Source organism: Acinonyx jubatus, chromosome A2, assembly GCF_027475565.1.
Source record: "Acinonyx jubatus isolate Ajub_Pintada_27869175 chromosome A2, VMU_Ajub_asm_v1.0, whole genome shotgun sequence".
Taxonomy (NCBI): Eukaryota; Metazoa; Chordata; class Mammalia; order Carnivora; family Felidae; genus Acinonyx; species Acinonyx jubatus.
The window spans coordinates 114,038,430-114,064,683 of record NC_069383.1 but is presented as its reverse complement, the minus strand read 5'-3'; the positions used below and the strand labels follow the sequence as shown (position 1 = coordinate 114,064,683).

Below are 26,254 nucleotides of genomic sequence, written 5' to 3'. Positions count from 1 at the left end.
CTTATCCCCCATTCATATGATGAAATAGATACATTTTTCAAGGATTTTTTTTTTTTTTTTTTTTTTACTGTTAAGGGTACTGGGGAGAAGGTAGTAAGACAACGGGATTATCAACAGCAATTATATTTTTTAAGATGGTGGGCATTTCAGCTCTGTGTTCAGATGAGAATATAGAGAGGTGGGGATAGTTCTTGTCTGATTCCTTCTGTTTAGATAATGAAGGATGAGAGGAGGTTACTTAAGAAACACAACTTGTACCTAGATAGACATTTAACTTACATATTTTTTTTAGGATTTTTTTTTCTCTGAGTTACTTGCATTTAGTTGGGGTGAAAAGTCTTCCTTTTACATTTTAGTGTTAATTAATACTCAGGTAGGTAAGATAGTCCAGTTCCTTTTCCCTAACTTGGTTTTGTAAATAGAAATGAAACGATAAAATAAAAACAAACCAACAAAGCATTAGTGTATAAGCAAGCCTGAGACCAAAGAATGAATCTCACAAGTGTAAAAATAGTTCTGCATGCGTTGTACATTATGGTAGATATTTGGTTGTCTCCTTGACGAAAGTTAGTACCCCTGTACGCTTCTGTTCGTAGCAGCATTATTCACGATAGCTAAAACATGGAAACACCCGTGTCCATCTAGAGAAAAATCAATAAACAGAATGTGGTCTGTACATATAATGGAATATTATTCAACCTCCAAAGGGAAGGAAGTTCTCATATACTCTACAACACAGAGGAAACTTGAGGACATTGTGCTAAGTCAGTCACAAAAAGACAAACAATGCATGACTCCACTTAAATAAGGTATTTAGGGTAGTCAGATTCACAGAGACGGGAAGTAGAATGATTACCAGGGGCTGGAGGAGAATGGTGAGTTAGTGTTTAATGGGTGTAGAGTTTCGGTTTTGCAAGATGACAAGAATTCTGGAGATGGATGGTGGTGGTGATGGTTGTGCAACATTGTTAATGCACTTAATGCCACTGAACTACACACTTCAAAATATTTAGGATGGGGCGCCTGGGTGGCTCAGTTAAGTGTCCTATTCTTGGTTTTGGCTCAGGTTCATGGTTCGTGAGTTCAAGCTCACGCATCAGACTCCACGCTGTCAGCACAGACTCTGCTTGGGGTTCTTTCTCACTCCCTCTCTCTGCCCCTCCCCTGCTCACTCTGTCTCTCTCAAACTACATAAATAAACGTAAAATTTTTTTTTTAATATTTAAGATAGTAAAGTTTTTGTTTATCTTACCACCACCACCACCACTACCACAACAACAAACTGGGAAAAAATAAAAGATGGTATTTTTTATACAGAAACATACAGAATTTCCCCAAGATGCCTGTAATCTAGAGCAGGCTCTGTAAATACTCAAATGAATGTATTGAGTGGCTTGGGCTATAATTATTCTTAGAGTGGCTTTTTGTTTTCATTTCTCCAGTTTGCCTCGTTGTTGACTTCTGTCTGTATTTAAAATAAGCCCTCCTCAGATTTACACTATGCAATAGTGTAAGTCTAAAAAGTAGATTAGTTGGTTAGAGCATCCATTTATAAATATTTCGATCATTATAATATCATGGTCATTAAGCAATTCAAATTTGTAAAGTCGAATTATTTGAGACAACCTTATATTGCTTTTATGATAGAGATAAAAAGAGAGCTATTTTAGATTTAGATTTAGAGAAAGTTATTTGTGGCAGGTTAGCTTTTTTTTTTTTTTGGAGGCAGGGAGGTTGGGCAAATTAGCTTTTCCACAAAGGGTCTGCAGTAGTTCTTTGATCTTTTACCACTCCCCAAAACTTGAAGGTTATGAAACCTTTTTTTTTTTAAATTTAGCATATAGTGCAACAATGATTTCAGCAGTAGATTCCTTAATGCCCCTTACCATTTAGCCCATGCCCCCTCCCACAACCCCTCCAGTAACCCTCAGTTTGTTCTGTGTATTTAAGAGTCTCTTATGTTTTTGTCCCCCTCCCTGTTTTTATATTATTTTTGCTTCCCTTCCCTTATGTTCATCTGTTTTGTCTCTTAAAGTCCTCATATGAGTGAAGTCATAGGGTATTTGTCTTTCTCTGACTGACTAATTTCACTTAGCATAATACTCTCCAGTTCCATCCATGTAGTTGCAAATGGCAAGATTTCATTCTTTCTGATTGCCGAGTAATACTTGCCGAGTAATACTCCATTGTGTGTGTGTGTGTGTGTGTGTGTACATACATATATATATATGTGTGTATGTATGTGTATATGTATATGTATATATATACACATACATACACACATATATACCACTTCTTCTTTATCCATTCATCCGTCGATGGGCATTTGGGCTCTTTCCATACTTTGGCTATTGTCGATAGTGCTGCTATAAACATGAGGGTGCATGTATCCTTTCGAAACAGCACACCTGTATCCCTTGGGTAAATGCCTAGTAGTGCAATTGCTGGGTGGTAGGGTAGTTCTATTTTTAGTTTTTTGAGGAACCTCCATACTGTTTTCCAGAGTGGCTGCGCCAGTTTGCATTCCCACCAGCAGTACAAAAGGGATCCTCTTTAAGGTTGTGAAACCTTCTAAGGAGAGCTTCCTTTTTCTTCTCTTTCTCCTCATTTATATATATTTCTTTATCTTTACAAGAATCTTCAGAAGTATTATTGATCTTTTAAGATGATAAACCAGACTTGGTACTTACTTAGTTCCAAACAACTCTAATTGGAAACGACATATTTTTAAGAAGTAGTCCACAGATTGGTAAGGGAGAGGTTAAGTGCATCTGTCCATCTGTCCATCAATCCACCCCTCCATCCCTCACTTCAGATAGTGTTTTTAATTTCTCAAGCTGCTTTACAGATACCTTACACTGGATCCTCATACTAAGAGCTCATTCTAAATCTTTTTTATTATTATTAAACATAATTCACATATTATAAAATTCACCACTTTGATTTAAAGTATACAGTTCTTTGGTTTTTAAGTATATTCACAAGTTTGTGCAACCATCACACTAACTACAGAGTATTTTCATCACCCCCAAACCAACCTCATAATCCCAGTACCCATTAGTAGTCATTCCACCCATTTTCAGCCTCCTCTACACCCTGGCAAGCACTTATCTACTATCTGTCTCTATGGATTTTCCTATCCTGGACATCTCATATAAATGGAACCATACATGTAGCCTTTTGCAAAGAGCCTCTTTCGTTTAGCATAATGCTTTCAAGGTTCATCCATAATGTAGCATGTGTCAGCACTTCATTTCTTTTTAAGGCTAAAAAATATTCCATTATATGGATATACCACATTTTTTTTATCCATTCATCAACTGATGAATATTTGGGTTGTTTCCATTTGGAGCGCCTATGAATAATGCTGCTACAAACATTTGTGTGTAAGCTGTTGCGTGAACATATGTTCTCAGTTCTCCTGGCTGTATACCTAGGAGTATAATTATTGGGTCATATGGTAACTCTGTTTAACATTTTATAAAACTGCCAAACTGTTTTCCACAACAGCTGTACCATTTTAAATTCCCATTAGTGTGGGAGGATTTTGTTCTCCATCTTCTTGTCAACATTTGTTATTTTCTCTTTTTTATTGTAACTATCTTACTGGGTGTGAAGTGGTGTATTTCAGTGTGGTTTTGATTTGCATTTCCCTAATGACCAGTGATGTTGAGTATCTATTCATGTGCTTGTTGGACATTGGTTTATCTTTTTGGGGGGACATGTCTATTCACTCCCTTTGTCCATTAAAAAAAAAAAGTTATTTATGCCTTTTAATTGAGATGTCATAAGAGTTCTTTATATCAAACCCTCATCAGATATGTAATTTGCAGATACTTTCTTGATGTATCCTTTGAAGCACAATATGTTTTAATATTAATGACATCCTAATTTGGGGAGGGCATAGGTGGGTTGAATATGATTTTGTTGCCACATCTAACTCTTTTCGGACCCAAGCTCATAAGGATTTAGTGATTTCTTCTATGAGTGTAATTGTTATAGCGCTTACATTTGGATCAATAATCCATTTTCAGTTAATTTTTGTATATTGTATGTGGTAAGGGTTAAACGTTATTCTTTTCCATGTAGTGGATACTTAATTTTTCCAGTACTATTTGTTAAAAAGTATTTTTCCTACCCCTGTTATCTTGTTGTTCTTGGCACAAATGGAAAGGTTTAGTTTTGGACTCTATTCCATTGATTTATATGTCTGTCCTTCTGCTGGTACCATCAAGTATTGATTATTGTATCTTTCTAGTAAGTTTTGAAATCATGAAATGTGAGATCTCCAACTTTGTTCTTTTTTCAAGATTATTTTGGCTATTCTAGGTCCCTTAGGTTTCCATATGAATTTTAGGATCAGATACTGATCTGTCCCCATCTACTAAAAGCCAGCTGGGATCACACTGAACGTTAGATTAATTTAGGGTATATTGCCATCTTACCAACATTACGTCTTGTAATCGGTGAACTTGGGATATCTTTGTATTAAGAACTTTTTGCAATGTAGTTTTCAGTGTACATGTATTACACTTATTTTATTAAGTTTATTCCTAGATATTTTATTCCTTTAATGCTGTTATCAGTGGCGTTGTTTTCTTAATTTCTTCTTTGAATAATTCATGGCTGGTGTGTAGAAATAAAATTGATTTTTGTATATGGCTCTTATATCCTACCAGAGTAGAATGAACTCTTCAAGAGGAGGAGTGCTTGATGTACTTATTTGCTCTAAGAGTGTTTATGGATTCCTTATGCTTTTCCATGTACAAGGTCATGTCTTCTGAAAATAGAGTATTACTTCTTCCTTTCCAGTCCAGATCGAATCTAGACAGATGCTTTTATTTCTTTTTCTTGCCTATTACCATGACTAGAACTTACAATACAGTGTTGAATAGAAGTGGCAAAAGTGGGAATCTTTGTCTTTTCCTGATGTTAGTGGGAAAGCTTTCAATCTCTCACAATTAAGTATAATATTGATGCTTATTAATGCCCTTTAGGAAGTTGAGGAAATTCTCCATTACAAGCTTATTATTTATATAAAAGGGTGTTGGATTTTGTTAAATGCTTTTTCTGTGTCTATTTAGATGATGGTGTGGTTTTTGTTCTTTATTAATATGAATTATATTGATTTTCACATGTTGAACCAGGCTTGCTTTCCAGGGGTAAATCTCACTTTTTCATGCCCTATAATCCTTTTTATATGTTTCTGGAGATTCAGTTTGCTAATTAAAAAAAAATTTTTTTTAAGCTTTATTTATTTAAGTAGTCCCCACACCCAATGTGGGGCTCAAAGTCACAATCAAGATCAAGAGTCGCATGCTTTTCTGACTGAGCCAGCGAGGCACCCCAGTTTGCTAATATTTTGTTAAAGATGCTTGCATTTATATTCATAAGGGACATTGGTCTTTGGTTTTAATTGTGATGTCTCTGTCTGGTTCTGTATCAAGATGATACTGGTCTGGGGGCACCTAGGTGGTTCATTTTGGCTCAGGTCATGATCTCACAGTTCATGGGTTTGAGCCCCACTTCAGGCTCTGTGCTGACAGCTTGGAGTCTAGAGCCTGCTTTGGATTCTTTGTCTCCCTCTCTCTGTCTCTGGCTCTCTCAAAAATAAATACACATTAAAAATTTTTAGGGGGCTCCTGGATGGCTCAGTCGGTTAAGCGTCCGACTTCGGCTCAGGTCATGATCTCGTGGTCCGTGAGTTCGAGCCCCGCGTTGGGCTCTGTTCTGACAGATCAGAGCCTAGAGCCTGTTTCAGATTCTGTGTCTCTCTCTTTCTCTCTCCTCCCCCACTCATGCTCTGTCTCTCTCTTCTCAAAAATAAATAAACGTTAGAAAAAATTTTTTTAGGATAACTCTGGTCTCAAAATGAGTTGAGGCATGTTTCTTCCTTTTCTGTTGTTCAGGGGTATTTGTGAAAGATTGGTTAATTCTTTAAATGTCTGGTAAAATTTATCAGCAGATCCCCCTCTACTTCTGAGCTTTTCTTTGTGGGAAGTTTGTGATTAGTAATTCAGTCTCTTCAGTTTTTGTGAGTCTATTAGGATTTTCTTTTTTTTTTTTTTGTCATTTCAGTACTTAGTGACTTTGTCAAAAATTTTCCATTTTTATCTAGATTATCTAATGTATTGGCATACAGTTGTTTACAGTATTTCCATATAATTTTTATTTCTGTAAGATTGACAGTAATATCCCCTCTCTCATTGGTGATATGGTAATTTAAATCATCTCCCTTCAATATTTGGTCAGTCTGGATAAAAGTTTTGTCAATTTTGTTTGTCTTCTGAAAAGATTTTATTTCTTCTCAATTATTTGTATTTTTTTCTTTATGCTTGCTTTGTGTTTACATCGCTTTTTTGTTTTGTTCTTAGGTTGGAAAGTTAGGTTATTGATTTGAAATCACTCTTCTTTAATATCGGCATTTATAGCTATAAATGTCCCTCTGAGCACTGCATTCAGTGCATCTTATAACTTTTGGTATGTTACGTGTCTTATTTTTTTTTAATTTTCATTCATCTCAAAGTATTTTTTAATTTCCCTTGTGATTTCTTATTTGATCCATTTCTTTAAGGGTGTGTTGTTTAATATCCATGTATCTGTGAGTTTCCCAAATTTCTTTTGTTATTGATACCCAATTTCAATCCATTGTGATCAGAGAACATAATTTTATGATTTCACCTTATTTTACTTATTGAGTCATGTTTTATGGTGTTAACACATGGTGTATCCTGGAGAATGTTCCATGAGCCTTTGTGAGAATATATTTTCTGCTGTTACTGGATGTAGTGTTCTGTAGACGCTAATCAGATTTAGTTGGTATATAATGTTCAAGTCTTCTGTTTGTTTGGTGATCTTTCTAGTTATATCCATTATTGAAAGTGCAGTATTGAAGTCTCTAACTATTACTGTTTAATTGTGTATTTTTACCTTCAATTCTGTCTGTTTTTTGCATAATGTATTTTGAGGCTGTGTTGATAGATAACATAAGATTTTAATTATTGTATCTTCTCAATATATTGACTCTTTTATCATATTTTATGCCCTTCTTTGTTGCTAGTAACAATTTTTGTCTTAAAGTGTCTTTTGTTTGATGTTAGTATAGTCTCTCCAGTTAACGGTCTTTTGGGTTCTTTTTTAAACACCTTTTTTGAGATATTATTAACATATAAAAATTGTTCATATTTAAGGTGTATGACTTGCTGTGTGTGTATGTGTTGAAATGATTACCACAACTAAGCTAGTTAACATATCCATCACCTATACATAGTTGCCAGTGTGTGAATGTGTGTGTGTGTGTGTGTGTGTGTGTGTGTGTGTGTGTGTGTTGAGAAGTTTAATATAAGATCTATCCTCCTAGAAAATTTCAGGTATGCAATATGGTATTATTAACTGTCATCACCATACTGTACATTATATCTTCAAAACTTATTTATAGTGCATAATTGAAACTGTGTGGAATATTTTTTCTATTGTTTTACTTTCAACCTATTCATGTCTTTGCATCTAAAATGAATCTCTTATAGACAGCATATAGTTGCATGATGTTTTTTGTTTTATCCATCCATTCTGCCGTGTCTGCCTTTTAGTTGGCGGGTTTAATTCATTTACATTTAATGTAATTACTGATGAAATCGAATTTATGTCTGCAATTTTGATCTTTGGTTTTTATGTGTTTTATGCCTTTTTTTTCTTTCTTCCTGAATTCCTCTATTTTTCTGTATTCCACCTTTTTTTGTGTTAAATAGACATTTTACTTTTTTTTCTTTTTAAGTATGCTCCATGCCCAGCGTGAAGCCCAATACAAGGGGCTTGAACTCACAACCCTGAGATCAAGAACTGAGCTGCAACCAGGGGTCAGACACTTAACGGACCAGGCACCCCAAAATAGATCTTTTCTAATGTGCCATTTTAACTCCTGTGTTCTCGTTCTCTCTCTCTCTCTCTCTCTCTCTCTCTCTCATATACATACACACTTTTTTTTTAGTTATTCTTTCAGTGGCTGCTCCAGAGATTACAATTAAAATACTAACTTATAACCATGTGTTTTGGTTTAATACCACCTTAATTTGAATAATAGATAAAAACTTTGCTCCATTGTACCTTGGTTTGCCTCCCCTTCCTTTGGGCTTACTGTCACACAGATTAAATCTTTATACTTTATATGACAATACAGATGTATAATTACTGCTTTTTGCATTTGTATTTTATTTTTTTATGCATTTGTGTTTAAACAAATTTTTTTTAACATGTATTTATTTTTGAGAGAGTGAGAGAGACAGAGTGTGAGCAAGGGGAGGGGCAGAGAGAGAGAGGGAGACACAGAATCCAAAGCAGTCTCCAGGCTGTGAGCTGTCAGCACAGAGCCTGACGTGGGGCTTGAACTCACAAACTGTGAGATTGTGACCTGAGCCGAAGTCAGACATTTGACTGAGCTACCCAGGCGCCCCTGCATTATTTGTATTTTAAATCATATAGAAGAAAAAAATAATTACAAAGAAAAATGCATTTGTTGTCTTTTATATTTATCTATGTAGTTTCCTTTACCTGTGTTCTTTATTTCTTCTTGTGGATCTGAGTTACTATTTAGTGACCTCTCATTTCAACCTGAAGTACTCACTTTAGCATTTCTTACAGGGCAGGTTTGCTGGTGATGAATTTTGTTTTTCTGGGAATGTGTTTTGTTTATCTTGTTTTTGTTTATCTGGGAATGTGTTAATTTCTCCTTCACTTTTGAAGATTAGTTTTGCTGGACATGGAATTTTTGGTTGACAGTCCTATGCTTTCAACACTTTGAGTGTTTCATCCCATTACTTTTGATTCCTTTAGTTCTGATGAGAAATTGGCTATTAATGATCCTCTTTACATGATAGGTTATTTCTCTCTTGGATTTGCAAGGTCATCTCTTTGTCTTTTGACAGTTTATGATGTGTCTAGATATGGATTTCTTTGAGCTTATGCTACTTGGAGGTGACTTACATTTACATATTCTTCCATTGTTTATACATTCTTCGATATGTAGATTACTGTTTTTTATCAAATTTGGGAAGTTTTTTGCCATTATTTCCTCAAATATTCTTTCTGCCCTTCTCTTCTGGAACTCCTTTTAGGTACATGTTTGTATGCTTGATGATGTCATATGGGTCTCTGAGGTTTTGTTCATTTTTCTTTGTCCCTCAGACTGGATACTTTCTTTTTAAAAAGTTTATTTATTTTGAAATAGAGAGGGAGGGAGGGACAGAGAGAAAGGGAGAGAGAGAATCCCAAGCAGGCTCTGTGCTGAGAATGCAGAGCACGATGCAGGGCTCAGTCCCACGAACTGTACGATGATGACCTGAGCTGAAACCAAGATTTGGATGCTTAACTTACTGAGCCACAGGTGCCTCTGGATACTTTCAATTAACCTATCTTCAAATTCACTGATTCTTTCTTTACCATGCCTGAAACTGATTTCAGTCTCTCTAGTGAATTTTTCAGTTGTATTTTTCAACTCCAGAATTTCTCTTTGGCTCTTTTTTTTTTTAATTAAAAATTTTTTTGTAGTGTTTATTTATTTTTGAGAGAGACAGAGACAGAATGTGAGTGGGTTAGGGGCAGAGAGAGAGGGAGACACAGAATCCGAAGCAGGCTCCAGGCTCTGAGCTGTCAGCACAGAGCCCGACGCGGGGCTCAAACTCACGAGCTGTGAGATCATGACCTGAGCCGAAGTCGGACACTCAACCGACTGAGCCACCAGGTGCCCCTCTCTTTGGCTCTTCTTTATAATGTCTCCCTATTGATATTCTCTATTTAGGTGAGGCATCATTTTCATGCTGATTTTTAGATACTGAGACATGGTTTCTTTCAGTTCTTTGAATTTACTTAAAATAGCAGTTTTAAAGTCTTTGTTTAGTAAGTTCCTCCGGAATGATTTCTGTTCAATGTTTTTGATTTATTTTGGTTTCTGTGTATGGGACATACTGTCTGGTTTCTTTGCATATCCAGTAATTTTTGTTGAGAATTGGACATGTTAAATAATACAGTGTGTTAACTCTGGAAATCAGATTCTCTCCCCTGCCATGGTTTATTGTTGTTCTTTGCTGCTGCTGTTGTTGTTTGTTAGTTACTTTCCTGAACTACTTTCATTAAGTTGGTGTTCTTTGTCCTGTGTGACCATGAAGTTTCTCCCTGGTTAGCTTGGTGGTCATCTAGTGATTAGAGAGAGATTTTTCTTAACCTCCTGGAACTGCTAAATCAGTCTTTGCTGAGGTGCTCTGTGTATGTATTGGGGAGTGCCTTCCCTGCTGAGCCAGGCAGTTAAGAGCTTTGCCTTACCTCTCATCTCCTGCTTGCACAAATACTCAGGGCCAGCTAGAGGTGAGAGCTTAGGGCCTTCTCAGATCTTTCCTGAGCATGTGCACAACTTCAGGCATATACCTCACCCTGTGCCTGGGCACGGTCTTCTAGATTCCCAAAAATACGTTGGAGTTTTTCAAAGTCTCTTATGGTATTCCCCAGATTTTTGTTTTAAGCTCTTTGGTTAGCTTACTGTTGCAGCAACTCTTATCCACCATCTCAGGAGATCAGGATGTTAAACAGTTGTTCCTGATACTTTTCAACAACTAGCCCTGGGAGAAAGGCTTTTACACAGCATGCGTTCTGAGTCAGGTCAAATAAAAACAACATGCAGGCAGGATGTCCTTGGGAACCGCCAAACAGGTGGCCACTTTCTGTAAAAAAAACTTTGAAGGAGCTTCAGCCCCAGTCTACCCCCTCCAGTGGCTGCCAGGCTGGTTTTCACTGTGATTCTGAAGGCTACAGGCTTCAAGGCTACAGTTGAGCTGGAGGGGGAATGGAGATGGGAATGGAGCATGTTAAAAGCCTCAAAGCCCATTGTTTTTACAGAGATTCAGATGTTTTCTTGAATAAAGACTTCCCAGACTTTGTTACCGTTCTCTTTTCTCTTATGGAAGAGAGGATTTATAGAGGTCCTTACTCTGCTATCATCAATGACATTTCTATGTGTCTTCCTGTCACATATTTTCTATATTTATCAAGCCTTATTTGGCAATAATGACATTGTTAAAGTTATAAATGCATAGCATTTCTGTTTCTCTTCATAAAGCATTGGCATCATGAAATCCTTTTTGTATCTCAGTGCGTAGGGAAACAGGCATGGAGTGGCATCCCCATTTTAGAGATGAGCAAACAGTCTCAAAAAGGTGAAGTGTTTTGCCCAGTGTTTCCAAATTACTCCCACTTATGTGTCAATTCCCAGTTATTAGTTTCTTCTGCCCAGTTGACTCGAGCAGAATTGTGATTTTGGTATGTGGAAAAAAAAAACAAGATATAATATTTGGTTTTATAATTTTTTTTTTTAATGTTAGAGAGCACGAGTAGGGGAGAAGGGCAGAGAGAGAGAAAGAATCTTAAGCTTAAACAGGCTCCATGCTTAGTGCAGAGCCCAACGCGGGGATTGATCCCACAACCCTGGGCTTGTGACCTGAGCTGAAATCAAGAGTCAGACGCTCAAATGACTGAGACACTCAAGTGTTCCAGTATTTGATTTTTTTTTTTTTAGTTTATTTATTTACTTTGAGAGAGAGAGAGAGAGAGAGAAAGAGCACAGGTGGGGGAGTAACAGAGAGAGGGAGAGAGAGAGAATCCCAAGCAGCCTCCTCACTATCAATGCAGAGCCTGATGTGGGGCTTGAACTCAAGAAATGTGAGATTATGACCTGAGCCAAAAGTCAAGAGTCAGCTGCTTAACTGACTGAGCCACCCAGGCGTCCCTGTAATATTTGATTTTTTAAATGCAGTTATGTGTTATGCCATAAGAAGTTTAATTAAAATAGTAAAGTGTTGGGACTTCTATTCCATAATCGGTTATCTCGATGTTGATACTATTTGCTGTTTTGACCTGAACTCTCCCACATCCTCTAAATTATAGTTGCACCCATTTTGCATTTGGATGCCTAAGATTGTACACTATACAGTGACTTTAAGGAAAGAGATAGAGACTTGTTCTATATTTTTGGTATTCCAGTAATACAATTACATATCTCGAACCCAGATCTTTCTTTTTTTGAAGTTTGGCCTTCTAAATCCTGCCTGTGTCCAATAGAGGAAGAGGAAATTAACAGCAGCAAATTTAGTTAGATTGATAGCTACATGTTTCCATATGAAGTATATCACTGACATATAGAGAAACAGAAACAAAGTTACTGAACATGTGGCCAATAGTTGGAAATGCCATCAACTCTTGATTACCAGGGATAGTGAAACAGAGCATTTCCTTCAATCCCTTTGGCAACTTAGTGTGTCCTGGAGAGTGAGGTCAGAATATAAAAGGGAAGAAAAGATCCTAGAGAGTGGAATTGATCAGGCAAGACTTGCTGCAGGAGCTAGTACTTGAGCTGAACTTTGATGGAAGTGAAAGATCTCCCTTGATGGGGAAGACAGGAGGTCACTCTCAGTGGGTAGCACCAAGAGGGAACCAGAAAGGAGCTGGGAGCAGTGAGGGTAGGACAGCAGCTTTAAGGTCTGCTGAAACCGGAACTTTTTTTCCCTCTTCTTTGATTTTTTTTATTATTATGACAGGAATCCCAGACGTCAAGAGACAGAAACTGATGAGCGGGTTTCCTGGTCTTATTTAGTGATGCTTCCAGCTCATTATCTAAAGTGAGGCTTCTCTGCGCTGGAAGGGCCCTCTTAGCAACAGAACTGGAAAACAGAAGGTTTTGCCCTCAACTTGGAGCAAAGCCTCTGCAGACTACTGGGTGACTGAACCTCAGATGGGAGTGTTTTGACCCTTCTTTTATGGATTCTCATAGGATGGGAATTAAAAGTCTTGGTGGCTCCCAGCCATACTCTTTTATTACCCTGTCTGGAATATTGGGCTAGCTTTCTCTGAGTATTTAAGAAATCAGGACACATGTATATTCTTTTTTTTTTTTTTTTTAACATTTATTTATTTTTAAGAGAGAGAGAGAAAGAGAGATAGAGACAGAATCCAAAGCAGACTCCAGGCTCTGAGCTGTCAGCACAGAGCCAGATGTGGGGCTTGAACCTACGAACTGTGAGATCATGACCTGAGCCCAAGTCAGACGCTCAACTGACTGAGCCACTCAGGCACCCCAGGACACATGTATATTTTAAAATCTTTTAGAGTAAGTATAGTTTCTAAACAACAGAGACTTTAAATAAGTGATTTGCAGACACTGCATGAAAACACATAAGCTAAAAAAATACAGAAGCTATTTTTGGGGGGTCAGGTACTTAGTTCCTCATATCCTTATTTAAGAATAGACAAGAGTTGTAAGCCATGAATCTCTTCTTCTCATGAAATGTAAATCATTGCATGGTGTTGTCAGATCTTAGACCTTATGAAAGGCATTCTCTAGAGTTGTCCCAAATTGGAGTGTTCTGGAGAAACTTAAGTGCCTAGCTAGGGGGTATGGGTTTGGTCTAGTAAAGAGTTGACAGAAAATCTCAGCAAGAGAACAGATACTCCTAAAACCATGTCTTAAGAGGAGATTCTACCATCTTTGGGGTGCCTGGGAGGCTCAGTTGATGAAGCATCTGACTCTTGATTTCAGCTCAGGTTATGATCTCGCAGTTTGTGAGTTCGAGCCCCGCATTGGGCTCTGTGCTGATAGCACAGAACCTGCCTAGGATTTCTCTCCCCCCCCCCCGCCCCTCCCCACTCGTGCTCTCTATTTCAAAATAAATAAATGAATTAAAAAAAAGATTGTACCATCTTTGTCCAGTTGTCTGCATGTCACCAGTAAAGTTAACCTAGCCTTGTAAAACAGTTAGGTGAGGATAATCATGTTTATCAGGGAAGGATCCATATCTGTATATTTAAAAAGTCTTTCTTATTTCTCTATTTAGCAAACTCCCTCAGCACCTTTACAGTATTTATAACCTATCAAAATGTAATGTGTACACTTCTCAGGACCCTGTATTCTTACTTAGAAGGTGCAGTATGCTTTATGTAGTTGGTTGCAGTGCTCAAATTCATTGTGATGGTATCTTTTTGGGGGTGGGGTAATTTAAAACACATTTTCACATCCCTTTAAGGTCAAATTGTTTGTAGGGGAAAATATCCTTGTACCTTTTATAAGCTGCTTATACTCGTAACACAGATTAACTTCCCAGCACATAAAGGGAATACTAGAAAACCCTTGCATGATTAAATATGCCCCCGGAGGATTAAGTTTTTCCACATATTTTTGAAGCCAGAGCTATGAATAACGTTTCAGCATTTAACTTTCTGTACATCCTGATTATGGGGGAGGCTTTCACTCCTACTGCTCTTGCTGTTAGTTTTTCTGCTTTTCAGATTTGTAGCACTGCGAATTATCTGTGGAAACATGGGCTTGAAATCTGAAAGGTTAATTAAGGTCCAACATAGTATCGTCTCTGGAATTATTCCAGTTTTTTTTTTCAAAGTTTTTGTCCATTTTTCCAACCTGTTCTTCTTTTACCTTACTGCACACCTGGCACAAAATACCTAGTTGGTGAGCTTAGTCGTTTAGAAATAAGTGATCACTAAGCACACAGTATTTATCATTTTGAAAAAGATCACTTAATTTTCATGCATTTTTCCTAAGATAAAATTCTGGTTTGTAAACAATCTCTTTATTCCTGAGGGATTCAGTTACCAAGTGCCTTTTTATCCAGGCATTGGGTGGTCAGATTAATTTACTGGAGCTAATCAACCAAAGGCTCAGCTTTGTGTGCTTTGAGGCATTCTGGTCACCCCTTGCTCCTCCGTAATCCCTGCGTACCTCTTCCCTGCAGGTCTTAGGTTAACCTTCCTTGGCTTCTTTCATAGGTATTCAGCAGCCCCTTGATTTCCTTGATGTCTGTGGTACTTTTATCCTGTCCCCAAGCTTACATAGGTCCTTAACCATATTTCCCCCCCAAACTTCTATTTTCTGTCCCGAGCAGGGGCCTCCACTTCCTTTCTCACATTCCCCACGCAGCTGTGCCAGACCATCACCACCCTCCTCAAGCTCTGTGGTCCACCTCATCCCCTTCTCTGGCAGCGGATGACCATGCTGCCTCCTGTCAGACTCCAGAACTTGTCAGCCCCCAGTTCCCTACTCTTCTAACTCACCACTACAGCTGCTTTGCTTCCTGTGGCTGAAGAAAGGCTCCCCTCTTTGCTCCAACTTCATCAGGCTTTAGAGTTCTTCTTCCTCTTGCACAACCTTCCCCCAGCATTAGGGGGGAAATAGGGATTTTACTATTATTTAAATAAGTCACGCATGCCCCTGGTTTTAAAAATTCAAGCGGTATAAAAGAATTTACAGGGGCAACTACTTGACGCCAGTTGTATGTGTGTGTTCTTCCAGAGATCTTATATGCATGAACAAGCATACACACAGGTCACATTTCCCTTTCTTCCTCTTTCCTCCTCTACCTTTATTTCAAAAACATTAATACTAGATACTTGGTCTGTACATTGCTTTTAATATATCCGTATGTCTTGGAAATAGGTTTATATCAATACTCTAGAGCTACTCTGTTCTTTTAATGGATCTAGACTATGCCCTTGATTGTAAATACACCATAATTTTGTTAATCAGCCCCCTATTAAAGAGTCATTGCTTCTCATCTTTTGTTGCTGCAGTGTTTCAGTGAGCATGATTACACGCTGATTTTTTTTTTTTTTTTTTTGCCCATGGACAACTGTATCTGTGTGAAAGGTCTTTGAAGTGGAATTGCTGGATCGAAGAGTTTATACATTTTTATTTCTGAGTGGATGAATTTGTAAACTTAATTAATTAACTAATTAATTAATTATGGCAGCTTTGTTCACAACTGCCAAAGCTTAGAAGCAACCAACATGTCTTTCAGTGGGTGAATGGATAAACAAATGTGGTACATACAACAAAAGAATATTACTTACCACTAAAAAAAAAAAAAAAAAAAAAAAAAAGAGCTATTGAGTCATGCACAGACATGGCAGAACCTTAAATGCATGTGACTAAGTGAAAGAAGCCCATTTGAAAGGGCCACAAACTGTATGACACTCTGGAAAAGGCACCATTATGGAAACAGTAAAAGGGTCAGTGGTTGTTAGGCTGGGGTGGGTGGGAGATGACTAGGCAGAGCACAGGGGATTTTTAGGGTAGTGAAAATATAATGATTGGTATATATCTATTCTTCCCCCCTCCCCCATTTTTCTGTTTCTAGTATTACTGCTTTTCCAGCCTTTCTATTCATGTGTAATTGATTTCTCCGATTTCTCTTCAGTATCTGCTATCTTTTTGATACATTCATCTCTTTATTTCCTCTGAGTTTTGACACAGTTTCTGAGATATTCGGCTTTACTGTTTCCTTTCTAATTTTCACAATTCCTGTGATCTTTGAATTTTTAAATATGATAATCATTTTTTTTTCCTTCCAAGAACTCATATTGTTCTCCTGTCAAGATTGCAGGCCTTTAATCTTATTATTGAAGAAAAATATATATACAAAAAGGTACTTGATGGCTTTTTACAAAGTACACCAACATCCAGATAAAGAAACAAATAGTATTCCTTGTGCCCCTTCTATGTATAGTTCCTCCATGGGTAACCACTCTCCTGACTTAGATTCATTTTTTGCCTGTTCTTTTTTTTTTAAGTTTATATATATAAATGTAACCATACAGTACATATTGCTTCCCTCTTCTTTTGTTTAACATTATGTTTGTGAGAGTTATCTCTGTTGTTGCATGTAGATATAGTTGTTTTCATTGCTAAGTAGTATTCCATTGCATAAATATACCAGTTTGTTCATTCATTCTACTATTGATGGACGTTTGAGTAGGATCTAGTTTGGACTATCATAAATAGTGCTACTGTAGACACTTTGGGTCTTCTGATGCATACCTGAATACATTTTGTTATTGGTACATATATCTAGGAATATAATTGCTTGATCATAGGGCATGTAAGTGTTAAAGACTCTAAAGTAGCTCTCCCATTTTGCATTCCTGTGAAAATCCTGGTTGTTCTACATTCTTGCCAGTACTTGGTAACTTCTTTTTAATTTTAGCCATTTTGGTGGGTTAAAGTAGGAATTCCTTGTGGTTTTAGTTTTCGTTTCCCTAACCACTTGTAACGTTAAGCAACTTTTCATATGTTTATTGGCCATTTGGATATCCTCTGTTGTGACATGCCTGGTGAAATTTATCTTTACCTATTTAAACTATTCTGTTATTTAAAAACATATGGCTAGCCAGTAGATCACATTTCCCATCAATTGGTCCCTCTTTTCCTTTATTCCTTTTAATTTTTTTCTTGGCTCTTCTCTGGCCTGTAATTTTTTTTCCTAAGAAGTGAAATTTAGAATCAGGTAACTGTAGCTTTTCTAGAATTTTTAGTAAGTTTGCCTGAAACTTACATTTTATTTGAGAAAAATTATCATCTGAATTGGAAGATGATATTGTCATTCTTTCCAAAAAGGGGGAAATGGTAAATACTAGGCCCTCCCAATGTTTGCCCACCAGAGTGCATAATTATCCTCATATTTAATTTCTAGTTTTAGTTTCATTCTTGATAGGTGCTTGTAGAAGTGAAAATTTTATAATACGCTTTTAAATCCTACAACACCCTTTTTAAAAAAATTTAATGTTTTACAGGTTCTTGATCAATATGAACGAGAAGGATTTAATTTCCTAGCGAAGGTGTTTAATTCTTCACATTCCTTCTTAGAAGACTTGACCGGTCTCACATTGCTGCATCAAGAGACCCAAGCTGCTGAGGTAAGAATAAAGCAAGCTTTCTGTACTGAGGACTGATGTGTTTGAAACCTACTTGATATTCAGATTTATGGAAAAGTAAGGAAGTGGTTAATTAGGATTTTTTTTTCCCTTAGAACAAACATCACCAAGTAAGTCTGCTAGTTATCAGAGGAGAATGGACCTTCTGAAATTGCTGTATGTTCATGTGTGCAGATTGTTGTATAGTAGGTGCCCAATGTACATAATTAAAGGGAGTATAGCTTACTGATTTTCAGGCACCTCTGGTCCTTTCTGAAGAGCACCATTCCTGTAGCCATTGGAGAGTTGGCTCTAATGTCCATAGCTCAAAATGTAAAACAAGGAAGACTGGGTTCTGGCCATGTTCAGAGAGAATATGCCTGGCTTTTATTTCATGATTGGATGCATCTTCTTAGGCCACCAAACCCTACCATGAATGGCTTCTCCGGTCACAACCTGAGATAGTTATGCTTTGCTTGTCAATTAGAATGTATTGCAAATCTTAATTTCCTGTGAAGAAGTTATTAGGAAAAATGGCCTGTCTTAACATTTCCACAAGCTACATAAGGAAAACCTTGTGTGCCTGTGTCCTGCAGGAGTGGAACACTTGCAAAGAGGCCTTTAGTCCTATAGTCCTATTTATTGATTACCACCCCATTCCCACCCTTGCCCGGGGTTGTGTGTCTTCACTGTTGGGACAGGCCCCAGTGGTCACTGAGTAGACATTCAGGCCCAGTACTGGACTAGCTGGTGTCAAACTAAAGCTGCTGTTGGGCAGACTGGGGCTAGCCTTGAGTAAGGGTGGAACTACCAGAGTCCAATCCTTGGACACTCTCAGCAGACTGAGGTGAGAGTTGTAGGCACACCCGAGAGGCAAGGTAGTACATCTCTAATACAACTTTTAACACTGAAATCAGTTCTGGGGTACCTGGCTGGCTTAGTCGGAAGAGCACGTGACTCGATCTGGGGGTCCTGAGTTTGAGCACTGCTTGCCATGGTATCCTCTGGGCAGTCAGTAGATACAGTATCCAACTTACAGCCAATAGTTAGACCCACACAGAGTCTCTCAGCTTCAGTCTCAGAAGATGAATGGAATCTTTGCTGAACTTTAAGAGACTTTGAGATTTTCCCCAGAACTGTGATTGGTTCCCAGAGGGTTCAGAATGTTATGGTGGTCATGGCCACTGTATTATCCTTTGAGCAGCAGTGTACTGCCTGATGATAAGGGAAAAGTAACTTACAGGTCTTTTCCACCATGCAATTGTTTGACTAGTTGGCTGGGGGAATATTTCTTCCCAGATAGAAACAATTCATATACTTCTCTTTTGTTGGCTAGATGAATTGCAACTTGAAAATGACCCCAAATCTCACCTTTTAAAACAGAGCAGATGCTAGGATAATGGACAGATTCCTTAATAAAATCTGGCTTGTTTTGCATTTGAGTTGCATTAATAGCCTTTCAAAGAAGGAAGAGAAGGGGAAGTTTAAGAGAGCAATAGTGACTAAATAGATGGTGGGGCAGCAGGGGACATGGTTTCATCCACAAGCCTGAGATTGCTTTTTGAAGTTTTCCTCCATTAAATTATATTTATAGGTTTGGAACCATAAGCCACACATCAAATTTTTGATTAGAGATGGTAGACTGTTTGGCTTGTGAGCCAGATATGGCTTGCAGGTGTGTTTTGTTTGGCTTGCCCTGTGTGTTAAATCCTGAATAAACTCAACATTTAAAACTTGTGAGTTTTACATAAAAATCTGAATTTTCCCATTTCTAACTTCTTTGAAAAATCAGATCTGGTGTGCCGAGGCCTGCATTTCTTAATAGTGATGGCTAGCTGGAATCAGGATACAAATTTTATAGTTAAATAATGTACTTTATATGAAATTTATTTTGCATGAAAAGGAAATCTTCTACACTTGTTCCTTACCACCCAGTTTCCTTCCTAGAGACAAACACTGTTGTTGGTTTTTTGCCCAAAGGTATTTTCTAGGTGATATTCTCCATTTAAATGATGCTCTTGAGCTAATGACCCTTCCAGTATTGGAATTTGGAATCATTATCTTGGAATTTGGAATCCTTCCATTCATTAGATTTTCTTTTACTTTTCTAGATTGTTTCCTTCGCTGTGCAGTAGCTTTTTATATTGATGTGATCTCAACAGTTTATTTTTGCTATTATTTCCTTTGCCCCAAGAGACATATGTAGAAAAATGTTGCTACATCCCATCTTAGAGAGATTACTGTTTATGCTCTGTTCAAGGATTTTATGTTTCAGGTCTTGTATTTAGTTCTGTAATCCATTTTGAGTTTATTCTTGTGTATGATGAAAGAAAGTGGTCTAGTTTCATTCTTTTGCATGTAGCTGTCCAGTTTTCCTGGCACCATTTGTTGAAGAGACTGTCTTTTTCCTGTTGTATATTCTTGCCTCCTTTGTCAAAGACCAATTGACCATATAGTGGCTCATTTCTGGGGTTTATGTTCTGTTCCATTGATCTTCATGTCTATTTTTATGCCAGTACCATATTGCTTTAATTACTAGCACTTTATAATAGAACTTGAAATATAGAATTGTAGTACCTCCAGTTTCGCTTTTCTTTTCAAGATTGTTTGGCTATTTGCAAGCTTTTCTGGTTTCATATAAATTTTAGGATTGTTTGCTCTAGTTCTGTGAAAAATGATGTTGGTATTTTGAAAGGGATTGCACTAAATCTATAGATTTCTCTGTGTAGTGTAGACATTTTAACAATATTTGTTCTTCCAACCTATGAGCATGGAATGTCTTTCCACTTCTTTGCATCATCTTGAATTTCTTTCATCAATGTTTTATAGTTCTCAGAGTCTTTCACCTCCTTGGTGAAGTTAATTCCTAGAGATTTTATTGTTTTGGGTGCAATTCTAAATGGGATTGTTTTCTTATTTTCTCTTTATGCTGCTTCGTTATTAGTGTATAAGAATGCAACAGATTTCTGTACATTGATTATGTGTCCTGCAACTTTACTGAACTCATTTATTAGTTCTAGTAGTTTTTTTTTTGTGGAATCTTTTGGGTTTCTTACATAGAATATCATATTAATTACAAATAGAGTTTTACTTCTTTTTTACCAATTTGGATGCCTTTATTTCTTTACGTTGTCTAATTGCTGCGGCTAGGACTTCCAGTACTATGTTGAATAAAAGTGGTGAGAGTGGGCATCCTTGTCTTGTTCCTGACCTTAAGGGAAAAGCTCTGGTTTTTTCACCAGTGAGTATGATGTTGGCTGTGAGCTTTTAATAGGAGACCTTTATTAGGTTGAGATATGTTTCCTCTAGACCTACTCTGCAGAGGGTTTTGTTTTTGTTTTTATCATGAATGGATGTTACACTTCATCAAATGCTTTTTCTGCATCTATTGAAATGATGATATGGTTTTTATCTTTTCTCTTACTGATGTGATGTATCATGTGGATTGTTTTGTGAATATTGAACTACCCTTGCATCTGGGAACAAATCCCACTTAATTGTGGTGTGATTTTTTTTTTTTTTAATGTATTGGATTCAGTTTTCTAATATTTTGTTGGGGATTTTTGTATTTATATCCATGAAAGATATTTGGCTGCAATTCTCTTCTCGTAGCATCTTTTTCTGGTCGTGGTATCAGGGTGATACTGGCCTCATAGAGTGAATTTGGATGTTTTCCTTCCTCTTTTATATTTTGGAATAGTTTGAGAATAAGTATTAACTCTTCTTTAAATGTTGGGTAGAATTTACCTGTGAAATCCTGTATTTTTTTGTTAGGAGGTTTTTGATTACTATTTCAATGGCTGGTAATCAGTCTGTTCAAATTTCCTGTTTATTCTTGCTTCCGTTTTGGGAGGTTCTGTGTTTCTAGGAATTTATCCATTTCTTCTGAGTTGTCCAATTTGTTGGCATACAGGTTTTCACGATATTCTTTTGCAATTGTTTATATTTCTGTGGTGTGGTGGTTGTTTCTCCTCTTTCATTGGTGATTTTGTTTAATGGGGTTCTCTTTCTCCCTCTCTCTTTTTAATGAGTCTGACTAGAAATGTATCAATTTTGTTGATCTTTTCAAAGAAACAGCTCCTGGTTTCATTGACTTCGTCTATTGTTTTTTTAGTTTCTTTATCATTGATTTTTGCTCTAATCTTTATTATTTTCTTCCTTTTGCTGGGTTTGGGTTTTGTTTGTTCTTTTTCTAGCTTAGGTGTTAGTTTAGGTTGTTTATTTGAGATTTTTCTTGCTTCCTGATGTAGGTCTGTATTGCTGTAAACTTCCCTCTTATAACCACTTTTGCTGGGGACGCCTGGGTGGCTTAGTTGGTTAAGCACCCGACTTTGGCTCAGGTCATGATCTCATGGTTTGTGGGTTTGAGCCCTGCATCAGGGTCTGTGCTGACAGCTCAGAGCCTGGAGCCTGCTTCCAATTCTGTGTCTGTCTCCCTGTCCATGATGTGTCTCTGTCTCTCAAAAATAAATAAACATAAAAAAAAAAAGAACCACTTTTCCTATATCCCAAAGATTTCGACTGTTGTTTTCATTTTTACTTGTTTCCATGTAATTTTCAATTTCTTCTTTGATTTCTTGGTTGACCCATTCATTGTTTAGTAACATGTTATTTAAAGCCATGCGTTCATGCTCTTTCCAGATTTCTTTCTTGTGACTGATTTCTGGTTTCATAACATTGTGGTCAGAAAAGATGTATGGTATGACTTCTATTTTTTTTTAATTTGTTGAGACTTGTTTTGTGGCCTAATATGTGATCTTTCTGGAGAATGGTCCATGTGCACTTGAAAAGAATGCATATTCTGCTGTTTTAAGATTGTATGTTCTGAATATGTCTGTTAGATCCTTCTGGTCCAGTGTGTCATTCAAAGCCATTGTTACCTTGTTGACTTCCTGTTTGGATCATCTGTCCATCAGTGTAAGTGGGGTGTTCAAGTCGACTACTATTACTATGGATTATTTCCTTTATGTTTGTTATTAAGTGTTTTATGTATTTCACTCTTCTAAATAGGACTGTGTTTTAAGGTAGTGCTCAGCAGAGGACCTCATAACAAGAAAACTCATTGCCTTACATTATTTTACATTACTGTGAAAAATATGTATGTGTAAATAAACATATATATCAAAAAATATATACATATCTGTGTGGAGGTAGAGTTTTGATTTATATATTTGATTCCCAGTGCATTAACAGGTATTGAGTAATGAAAATACAAAATTCTGCATCCTGTATGAAAACGTCCCAATTTATTTATTTTAGCAATGCAATCAAGAATGCTCAGTTCTCATCTTGGGCTGCTTTTATACCTCAACACTCAAATTGCAAAAGATTCAACCAGATAATTATATATGATTGTATACTTTTATATATTGTTTATAAAATATGTGTTTGTACAAATACTGTTTTTTATGACAAGAATTACTGAACATCTTTAAAAAATTTGATAGCAAAGCCCTGTGCTGGTAACTGAATACAAAAGTTAATGAGATGAACTCATAGTCTAATATAAGAAACAGATGTAAATAGTGAATTCTAATATCATCACAAGTATTTTAGCCATTTATATATATTAAGTGCTCAGAGAGCAGTTACTCCTGCCTGGGGAGTAGCACGCCAAGGAAAGCTTTATACATAAGGAAACAAGTTTGCAGTTAAATTTTAAAATTTAATTATTTTTTTAATTTAATTTTTTATTGAGTGATAATTGACATACAACATTATATTAGTGTCAGGTGTTCAATGTTATGATTTGATATTTGTATATATTCCAAAATGATCACCACAATAATTCTAGTTAAGATCCATCACCAGTTAGGGGTTTTTTTTAGTTTTTTTTTTCTCATCTGGCTTTTTATAATTTTTTTCACTTAAATTTTAGTTAACATACCGTGCAATATTAGTTTTAGGAGTAGAAGTCAGGACTCACCACTTAAATACATCACCCAGTGCTTATCACAAGTGCCCTCCTTAGTACCTATCACCTATCTAGCCTATTTCCCACCCACCTCCCTCTGTCAGCTCATAGTTTGTTATCTATCATTAAGTCTCTTGTGGTTCCTTTCCCCTTCCTATATGTTCACCTCTTTTGTTTTTTAAATTCCCCATATGAGTGAAATCATAAGGTATTTGTCTTTCTCTGAGTGACTTATTTTGCTTAGCATAATACTTTCTAGTTCCATCTGTGTCATTGCAAATGGCAAGATTTCATTCTTTTTGCTGGCTAATTAATATTCTACTTTATATATGTACCACATATATACCTCCTTATCCATTCATCAGTCGATGGACATTTGGGTTCTCTCCGTAGTTTGGCTATTGTTGACAATGCTGCTATAAACATTGGGGTGCATGTACCCCTTTCAATCTGAATTTTTGTATCCTTTGGGTAAATACCAAGTAGTACAATTGCTGGATCATAGGGTATTTCTATTTTTGGTTTTTTGAGGAACCTCCATACTGTTCTCCAGAGTGGCTATACCAGTTTGCCTTTCCACAACAGTACAAGTGGGTTCCCCTTTCTCTGCATCCTGTGTCAACACCTGTTGTTTCTGGTGTTGTTACTTTTAACAATTCTGACAGGTATGAGGTGGAGTCCTATTGGCTTTTATTTGTACTTTCCTGCTGATGAGTGATGTTGAGCATCTTTTCATGTTAGCCATCTGGATGTCTTCTTTGGAAAAGTGTCTATTCATGTCTTCTGCCCATTTCTTCACTGGGTTATTTGTTTTTTGGGTGTTGAGTTTGATAAGTTCTTTATAGCTTTTGGTACTACATCACCAGTTATTTTAAAGGATGAGTAGGCTATCTTTAAAAATAAAAATGGGTAGGGATGGGGCACCTGCTGGCTCAGTCAGTTGAACATCTGACTTTGGCTCAGGTCATGATCTTGTGGTTGGTGGATTTGAGCCCTACATTGGGCCCACTGCTGTCAGCATGTCAGCGCAGAGCCTGCTTTGGATCCTCTGTCCCCCTCTCTGTGCCCCTTGCCCGCTGTGTTCTCCCCAAAATAAATAAATACATAAAATAAAATAAAAATAAAGTAAAATAAAATAAAATAAAAAGAGTAGGGAAAGAGAAGGGAAGTGGAGGAGGGCATTCTAGGCTGAATAAAGGTCTCAGAGGCTAAGAGTCTTTAGTGTGTTACTCAGAATCATGAGCATGCAGTTGGAGCCAGAATTATCTGAAATCAGATGAGGTGTCCTTTATTAAATTAAAAAAAAAAATTTTAATGTTTATTTATTTTTGAGACAAAGAGAGACAGAGCATGAACGGGGGAGGGTGAGAGAGAGAGGGAGACACAGAATCTGAAGCAGGTTCCAGGCTCTGAGCTGTCAGCACAGAGCCCGACGCGGGGCTCGAACTCACGGACCGCGAGATCATGACCTGAGCCGAAGTCGGATGCTTAACTGACCGAGCCACCCAGGCGCCCCAAGGTGTTCTTTTTTAAATAACTGCTTTATTGAGTTGTAATTTATATACCATGAACTTTACCTTTTAAAAAAATGTACAATTCAGTGGTTTTTAGTGCATTCAGACTTGTTGTGCTACTCTTACTACTAAGTTTAGAACATTTTCATCACCCAGAAACAAACTTCGTACTCACTCAACAGTCACTCCTCATTCCCCCTTCCTTCCAGGCCTGGCAACCCCTACTGTACTCTCTGCATGGATTTGCCTATTCTGGACATGTCATGTAAATGAAATCAAACGATATGGGGCATTTTGTGTCTGCTGTCTTTAACTTGGCCTGATGTTTTCAAGGATCATCTATGTTGTAGCAAGATAATTCTCCTTTCATTAAAGAAAGAAAAGTTTTGATGCTATTAAACAATCTCCTAACCTTTTAACATCTGTGGTCTGTCTCCCAAAATACAGACCCTTTATGAAGGAAGAGTGCAAAGCTGATCCTACCTGAGACCACAAATCCCTTTCTTTTCATCAAAGGGAACAGAGAAGTAATGGATTAGAAGATACATTCAAGACAGATTCACCCAGATTTAGTGAGATTGGCTAATGCAACCCAATTGTTTGCACCCATTTTTCTTCCATCATCAAATAACCCCAGATGAATGCCAGTCTAGGTTACTAGTGTAATCATAGTGCTGTTGAGATTGAGATTAACAGACAAATCACCAGTTTGTTTTCTGTTGGAGAAGCGGATGAGGTGCAAGGTGCAGAGTGGGGACTGGATAGTGGTGATGGGGGCGAGGGGCAGACAGATCAGACTTACAAAATGAGTTTGCTTCGGGGTGATTTTGAGGTAATGGAATAAATGAGTGGAAATGATTGAATGGTATTAGAGTTAGGATGGTGATAGATCTTGGAGAACAAGAGGAAGACTGGGCTGCAGTAAAAAGATGTTTAAATGAGAAATATGTGTGGTATATTAATTTTATCTTGAGTTGCAACGTTAAAAATACCCCCCTCATAAATGTTTTTGCAGTGTTATGTTTCCTAATGAAGGGGTCTTGGACAGAGACCCATGTCCTTTGTAGCCCATCTAGCTGCCAAATTATAG

The 26,254-nt window shown here is 37.1% G+C and overlaps 1 protein-coding gene across 3 annotated transcripts in view; it reads left to right on the top strand.

Moving 5' to 3' along the window:
* The window catches only part of ATG7 (autophagy related 7), a 247,397-nt gene that overhangs the window by 99,570 nt on the left and 121,573 nt on the right, over positions 1–26,254 (top strand). For all 3 annotated transcript variants that reach the window (XM_027042645.2, XM_027042646.2, XM_027042648.2), the window contains one exon: positions 17,617–17,739. In XM_027042645.2, coding sequence (XP_026898446.1) covers positions 17,617–17,739 — 123 coding nt within the window. The remainder of the gene's footprint in view (positions 1–17,616; positions 17,740–26,254) is intronic.